The sequence below is a fragment of the Aplysia californica genome, unplaced genomic scaffold, assembly GCF_000002075.1.
Source record: "Aplysia californica isolate F4 #8 unplaced genomic scaffold, AplCal3.0 scaffold00695, whole genome shotgun sequence".
NCBI classification, from domain to species: domain Eukaryota; kingdom Metazoa; phylum Mollusca; class Gastropoda; order Aplysiida; family Aplysiidae; genus Aplysia; species Aplysia californica.
Window position 1 is genome coordinate 308,513 of NW_004797965.1, and position 8,138 is coordinate 316,650.

Sequence of the window (8,138 nt, forward strand, 5' to 3'; positions counted from 1 at the left end):
CCCCCATCCCTTGTCTCTGTGATTGTGTGTGTGTATCTGTGTGTGTCTCTGTGTGTCTGTATGTGTCTCTGTGTGTGTGTCTATTTGTGTCTGTGTGTGGCTGTATGTATGTCTATGTGTGTGTCTTGTATGTCTCTGTGTCTCTGTGTGTGTCTGTATGTGTGTCTGTGTGTGAATCTGTGTATGTGTCGGTCTGTGTGTGTGTGTGTGTGTGACAGGAACGACGCACCCAAATAGAGCGGGAGTTCCAGTCCTGGCTCAAGGAGTGTAACGAGGAACACGACAAGCAGATTCTCTTCTCCGGCAACTCGGGCCTACGACCCCGCCTCGACCTCCCCAAGCAGAAACAGACGCCCTGGACACGCTTTGACCGCGTTGAGTGGGACGCTCGCACTTACGAGAAGGGACAGATGGTGAGTTCAGCTTTGCAGTTATTGGGTGAAAAGGCAAAAAAATGTTGTGTTAAAAAAAGTTTCAACATTTGGAATTCAAACTGTTGAATTTTGATTTTGACTTTCTCAAATGGATCTGTAAAATGTTTGTATCTTTATTTTGTCAACTGTGTTTTAAAAGGACAACACAACACACCCTCCCCCCCCCAACTTTTACCATTTACTGATTTACTGATCCTCAAGGGGAAATTTGGTGTTTACTGCAGTTATTGCAATACATTTTTACAATAAAATTCATCATCTTTGCCTAAAATGCAATATCTTACGGACATAAATAATCTTACAAGCATGTCAGTTCTGCTTGTCCCTGAGCAGCTCCCTGTTTTTGAGCTGAGGCTATCACGTATTACTTGAGGACTCGGTCCGGTGGACCAGCAACTTACGAGTAAACACCATAACACTGACATGTTATTGGCAAGCCGTTCAAATGTGCTGAGCTCAGAGAAAGTTTAAGAAAAAAGAAAAAAGCTGTTTAATTCTTTTAAAACTTTAGTGTTGACTAGTGATTATTGTGTCAGTATGCGCCTCTGTACTAAAACAAAGTCAAACTAGCATAAATTTTGTCACGAGCATTCTTTCTTTTTTTTCCCAGGTTCGTGTCCTGCGTACGACCCCGCCTCTCCACGGCACTATTGAGGCTTTCTACCTGTCGGGGGAGCACCAGGGGGATGTGTTTGCCATGGGGGGAGACATCGAGATCCTACAGGTGAGATACTGGAGAAATTTAGACACAAGTTTTTGGTCAGAATGATATTTAACAAGGTAAGATAGGAAATACTTTATTAATCCTCCTGTGGAAGAAATGAGAAGAGTGCTTTCTTGAGCTCCTGTAATGCAAAATATTCTGTAGGCTGTTCAATTAATGTTCACGTCACTTTCCCTCTTGATTTTCCTCTCCTCTCTCTCTCTTTTACCCTTTTCTGACTACTTCTCAGTCTGTCTGTCTGTCTGTCTGTCTGTCTGTCTGTCTCTCTCCCTCACTCTCTCTCTTTCTCGCTATCTCTCTCTGTCTCTCCAATTCTCCCTTCTCCCTTCCCCTTCCATATGAAAAATTAGTCTTTTTGAAAATGGGCAACTTTTCATCACCAGTGGCTTTGCACAATGAGAGATTCGAGGAGTCTGACCGTATGACCTTTTTGTCTTGTCCTTTAACTGGTGACCTGTCATGCGACCTTTGTGTCTTGTCTTCAGGAGCCCCAGTCGCTGTACACAGAGCGTAAGTTTGTTGCTCTGAACCGGCTGGACAGGGGGGCCTCGGTGGCACAGATAAAGAAGTACATAGAGGAGGAAGAGACCAAGTGAGTATTCTTTCTGATTAATGAACCATTTTGTTTTTGCGTTGGCGTGTGTATGTGCATTTGTGCGTGCGTGTGTGTGTGCATGTATGTGTGTGTGTTTGTGAAAGAGAGAGAGGGAGAGAGAGAGAGAGCGCAAAAAATAATTTCATTATAAATTATGATAATTGCATTTATATAGCGTATACCCACGTTCTATATCAGACTCCAAGCACTTTACAACTATTATTACCCCAGTAGGCCTTAGAACTCTCAGAAAGATTCTCGGCTTTTTCCTTGAATTCTGATTCCTATCTCCAACAGTATTTTGTAACTTATCATAAATGATGTGAAAATACACTGGTTTATTTGCAATATTTGCATGGTGTTTCATAAATAACTTGAAATACACATTTTTATATGTGTATGTGAACAATACACGTTTTTTCCCCCCACTTTTGGTGTGTTGAGTTATCTTAACTTCTGTGGTTCCGGAGACTCCAATTTCCCCGCCATACTCTGATTTTTAGGGAAAGTTCTGAGGAAAACGTGGAGTGGTTAGAATGTCTAGGTTTGATCCTTCCCAATCAGACATCTGTCATCCTTATCTCTCACCTTCCTTCTCTTCTTATGTTACTCTCTCATAACATTTCTAGTCTTTTGCACTCATATAACCCATTTGTGTTTCAAGTGTTGTAAAATGTTTTGTACCCCCGGGGTTGTATTCTTCACATTTCTGAATACTTCCAGTGCGAAGATCTCTTTGAAACTTTCAGTATTTCTCAAAAAATCATTTTGACCGACTGCTATTCAAAGCGTACGGATCGGATTAATCAGAAAATTTCTTCTTTGGAGAGTGGGGGCTCTGAGTTCCCCACGGCATATGGATACGATAGTAAAACACGACATATGGATATATATGGATAGGGTTAAGAAAACTAAAAAACTAAGAAGCATTTTTAATGACCATTGTGTATGTATCTATCTGTCCAGACTCCCAGACCACCTGGTGGTCTCCTGGCCCAACGGGATGCCTGTGATCCCCAACGAAAAGAGGACGGCAGGGAAAACCATTGGTGAGTGACCTGGCTGTTATCCTGTCTGGTGATGAAGGAAAAACATCTTTGTAATTTTTTTCTTTCAGGAAAATTTTCATCTATTTAAAAAAAAAAATTCATAACATTGTTTTCTTTCTGTTGTGTCATGGAATTTTCTTCAAATATTTTTGTTGTTCTAATAAGGACATTTTTTTCACATCGCGACGTCAGTCTTTTCTTGTCGATTCTCCTTTTTTTTATAACACTGAAAATGTGCCATCTTGTTAAGCTCACTGTTTGTTTTGTACTGTTTTCACTGTTATTAAAAATGTAGATACGACAAGAAAACACTGGGGTTGTGACATGGTGGGTTTTTTTTAAAATAAAGAAATTTTCTTTTTTGGGAAATTTTCATCGCACCTTTGTAAGGAAGAGAAATGAAAATTTTGTATAAAAAAAACCAAATTATAAGATGAAGAATAAACTGTGGTGGTTAATGGCGCTGACTTGCAGTAGACGACTTTTGGCGCAATAAACAGTTTTTCTTTCTTCGCGTTGTGTACCTCCTCAGGCGACCTCCGGGTGGAGATCTGCAACAAGCGAGGGGAGACTATCTCCAAGATCCCACACTCCATCGCCAACTCCAAGAAGCTGCTGGTGGAACTAACACTTATATGGCACTGTGAGGGACATTTGTGTGTGTGTATGTGTGTGTGTGTGTGTGTATGTGTGTGTGTGCTCTGTGCACTTGTATGTATTTGTATTTGTGAGTGTATGTTTGTGTGTGTGTTTGTATGAAGCTCACCCTTGTATGCCACTGTTAGAAAAATGCCACAATGCTGTGTGTGTGTGCAGGTGTGTGCAGGTGTGTGCAGGTGTTTACAGTTGTGTGCAGGTGTGTACAGGTGTGTGCAGATGCAGGTTTGTGTGGGTGTGTATGTATGTGTCTGTGTGTGTGTGCATGTGTGTGTGTGTATATGTGTATGTGTGTGTGTGTATAAGTGCAGGTGTGTTTATGTGTGTGTGTGTGTGTGTGTGTGTGTGTGTGTGCCTGTGCGCAGGTGTGTGCAGATGATGATGATAGTGATGATGATGTTCTCATTAAGTGTATGCTTATACTCCTCCAACAGCCCCCCATGGCGATGAACGTCTGGTGTCCTTGCTGTCCCAACACGGCAAGAGCTGGCCCTACTGGTTCAGGAAGATGGGTAAGGGGGTGCTTGGCGGGTGCTCTGGTGTGGTTTGCTCCTTCCTTCCTCCTATCAAACATCTATCGTCCCTGTCTCTCCTCCTTTTTTGTGTTTGTTACGTTCTTGTAACACCTCTAATCTTCGGCACTTATAATATGACCTTATTGTGTTGCAAGTGTCGTAAAACTCTTACTTAAACTAAAGAAGATGGGTAAGTGGTATTCGCGAGTTAGTAGATGTAGCGGGAAGGCAAACACTGCTTGTCTTGCTCAAACGGCCACCTATCAAAGATTTATAATCACCTGTGCAGATGCACTGTATCATTTACAATTATCATTACAAGCATAATTTGCAAGAAATGTTTTCTTTACAGTATGTAAATCTCTGGTATCGGTTGCACGTGCCGTTGAAATATTTGATCGAAATTCATTCTTAAAGCTGAAAAAGGCCAGAAAAGGTACATAATTTATTAACTATTTTAAAAAGAATGAAACCGATTTTTTTGCTTCTGATAAACATTACTTTCTTAATAATAATAATAATGATAATAATGAAGTGCATTTTTATAGCAACTACTTCTGTTCTTCGCTGAGAACCATAGAACAGCTTGTCCACAATGTACAATTGTCGTTACATTTATTCTCACTCACAGCTATGACCTTAGCAGTTGCGAGCGCCGTAAAACCTTATACTATACATACATATACATACTCACAGCTATGTTAGCTTTTTTGTATGTTATGACTTGATGTATGCGTGTATGTTGAACAGACAGTGCCAAAAACCTGGGCAACTACACACTGCTGCTGCAGACAGTGCTCAATGAGTCGGGGAACAACATGTTTGCTGGTCGCGAGTTGCCCTCTGCCAAGATCAAGTTCTCCGTCAACGGTGAGGCCATAATGGCAATTTTGGTAGCTTATTTTTTTCATATGTGCTGGTCTCATATTTGGGCTTTGATTATGTTACCAAGTTTTTTGTGTGTTTTGTTTCATGTTGTTTTGATTAACAAGAGTGGGTTGGGGGGAGGGGGTAGAGGGAGAGGGCTGCATTGTCTTTGATTAGTTTGCAGATATTGTGAAGAATGAGGGAGTGACTGTGTGAGATAGTGAGAGTGACGTTTACTCCAAGTTTAGGCTGGACAAATGATTTAGTTTCTTTCATTTGCGTTTCGCTCATTTCGATTTGAATTTGCACTTTGAGTCACCTGGTGTCATATATATATATATCTATTTGGATTCCAATGCAGTAGTGTTTCTTTTAGCATTTTGTGAACCGCTTGAATTCACGGATATCAAAAGTATAAAAAGTTTTGAATTCAAATAGGGGGTAGAAAAACCAAGAATATACTAGTGGTGTCTTGTAAGAGCTGTAATTATCCCTCTGATTTCCTGTTTGTCCCTGACCAGAGGCTGACCCCGAGCACTTCACCGTGGGTCTTCTGGACGGGCCCTTCAAGGTCGGGGTTCCATTCCAGATTCCACTGGAGTTCCAGGACCGCTACAACAACTCTACACGGCCCCCGCAGAAACTGAAGCCAATCCTGGATGCTGAGTGAGTTAACGCCTCTCCTTTCTCTTTCTGTCTCTGTTTTTTTTTTTCTTTCCCTCTCTTTCTGTCTCTCTCTCTGTCTCTTTTTCCCATCTTCCCTCTGTTTCTGTCTCTGTGTCTGCTTTTTTTTCTTTCCTTCTCTTTCTGTCTCTCTCTCTATTTGTCTCTTTTTCCATCTTCCATGTTTCTGTCTCTATCTCTCTCTCATTCTCTCTATCTGTGTCCTCTTTCTGCCTGTTTGTCTCTCCGCACCTCTCGTTTTTTGACATTGTGTGCTATGGACTTGAGCTTAATTCCTGCCTAGGAAGATATTTTTCTTTGAGTATCTTTGTCTTTCTGCTAGAAACATGCCTGTTGTTACAATATTCTCCAAGAGTGTATGCATACTTTTATTTTGGAGTGCATTTACTTTTTCAGTCTATTGTAGATCTAAGCATTGAATTCACCTGTGCAATGTATACAGAATCCCTTTTTGTAAGAAACACTTTGACCAGAGTCTGTGGTGTAAAAAATGAAATACAGAGAGTACATGTGTTTCCAAATCGCAGTGTGGCCGCTTTAAAGTTGAAGGCAAGGAGCCCTGCGAAATAGGAAAAATAGTCGTAAACATAAAAGATCATTTGCACTTCAGCTTGAAGAACCAGCTGTTAGCTACCTCTGAGATTTTGAAAGGGGAGCAAGCTCAATGAAGAAGATTGTAAGTGACACTGCAGCTTAGAAGATTTATGAACTTTGTTTTCTTTTGGTTTTTATTCTTGTGGCCTTGTTCCCGTTTTCACACTTTTATCTCTCCTCCTTTATCCTCGTTATCCCCCCCCATTTCCCCCCAATGTCATGCTCATACTGTGCCGGAACAACATAGAGGGAATGGCTGCTTTTTCTTTCCTCATCCTTACTATCGTAATTTTCTCCTCTACTTCTTTTGTATGTTTGTCACTCTCTTGTGAACTGCTCTTTCTGGGGTGCCTTGATAGTTGAAGCAGACTTTTGTTTGGACTTCTCTGTTGACATCCACCCCTTGACGCTCATATGACCTTATACAGTTGCGAGCGCCGTAAAACCTTACTAAAACTAAATGTCTTTTATTTTTTTCTTCTTTTGGCCTTGTGTCTTTTTTCACACTTTTCTCTCATCCACCATGATCTCCACCTCCCCCCACCACCGCCCCCCAGTGGTCTGGAGCTGAGCTATGAGAACACACAGGTCAAGGGAAACAACTGCTACATCAAGGGCGTGGTCGCCAAGGGAACGGTCAACACTGCTGCTGGCAAAGTAAGCACATTGTGGTGGTGGTAGGGTTGTGAAGGCAGAGGTGGTTGGTTACACTTTTGTCTCTCTCTGTCTTTTTGTCGTCGCTTATTTTTGTTCTTTCTTGGTCTTTTTTTTTTTGCCTTCTTTTGTCTTTTTCTTTTTTTTCTTTCTTTTTCTATCTTTACTTTTCTTTTCTTATTATGTGGGTTTTTTTCTTTTTTGGTTATCTGTGTATTCTTTGTCTTCTGTCCTCTCCATTCATTTTCTTCTTTTTTTGTCTTTCTTTTTCTTTTAAAAATTCTTTTTCTTCTTTATCTTGTCATCATCATCATCATCGTCATCATCATCATCATCATCATCATCATCATCATCAGTGTTGAAAAGTTGTGAAATTTAGGAGACTTTGGTAGTTTAGTGTCATTGGAATTGACCAAATACTCAAAATTAAGTTCATCATATAGAGCTTCATAAAGAGCTAAGTGAGAGAGAAAACGCTGTGTAGTTTCATCATTATTATCACCATCATCATAATTACCATTGCTTTCATTGTCATTCTCATCATTTGTACCATCATCATTTTTCTCCATTGTTGTAATTATTCTGAATCTCATGGAGTGGGTGGTTGGCGGGTGCTCTGGTGTAGTTTGTTTCCTATGAAACATCTATCATCCTTATTTCCCCTTCTTCTTTTTTATGTTTGTTACTCTCTTGTAACACCTAATCTTCTGGCGCTCATATGACTGTATGCAGTTGCGAGCGCTGTAAAACCTCTACTAAAACTAAAACTGAATCTCATGGTCCCCATGATCATTATCATTATCTTTTTCATTACGGCCTGGTGTCAGCGTCATCATCATTATCCTCTTTTTCATCAAAAGCAAGGCAAGTGAAAAGGTTTTAAGATTATACCAATAAAAAAGATTATACCTATAACTCCATATGCCCAAAAATTGACGAGCGCCTCATTACACCATGTCACGACACACTTATATTACGTCATGTTTCCCTGACTTTTCCTCTCAGAGTTTCAACCTGACTGTGTCAGTGCCTGGACTGGAACAGTCTCAGTCTCTGAAGATACGACTCCTGCCTGGTGAGTCTCTGCTTCTTTATCACGTGAACATGTTGTAGCTACTATCTGTATTGCAACGACACCGCTTTTCTGTTCTTGTTTTTTCCCCCCCATTATTTCTGTTACTTTCATTGAAATTAGGCAAGAGCAACGGTTATTCTTCTCCACTTTTGTTTTTTGTTTAACCTTATTTAAGACTATCACTTCAGTTTGTTTGACTGTTTTTTGGTTAGTGTTTGTTGAACTTGGATTTATGTAAAATACCAAGAGAAGGGAGTAAGTGCTATAAGAATGATCAGCATTTTTATTAT

General features: G+C 40.4%; 1 protein-coding gene across 1 annotated transcript in view; it reads left to right on the forward strand.

The window, feature by feature from the left end:
- The window catches only part of LOC101858970 (structural maintenance of chromosomes flexible hinge domain-containing protein 1), a gene marked incomplete in the record, with an annotated part of 79,135 nt that overhangs the window by 19,912 nt on the left and 51,085 nt on the right, over positions 1 to 8,138 (forward strand). Inside the window, 10 exon segments of the mRNA XM_035972443.1 lie at positions 219 to 413; positions 1,045 to 1,158; positions 1,644 to 1,750; positions 2,720 to 2,802; positions 3,335 to 3,445; positions 3,894 to 3,971; positions 4,725 to 4,844; positions 5,363 to 5,507; positions 6,677 to 6,776; positions 7,779 to 7,848. Of these exon segments, the coding sequence (XP_035828336.1) occupies positions 219 to 413; positions 1,045 to 1,158; positions 1,644 to 1,750; positions 2,720 to 2,802; positions 3,335 to 3,445; positions 3,894 to 3,971; positions 4,725 to 4,844; positions 5,363 to 5,507; positions 6,677 to 6,776; positions 7,779 to 7,848 (1,123 nt within the window).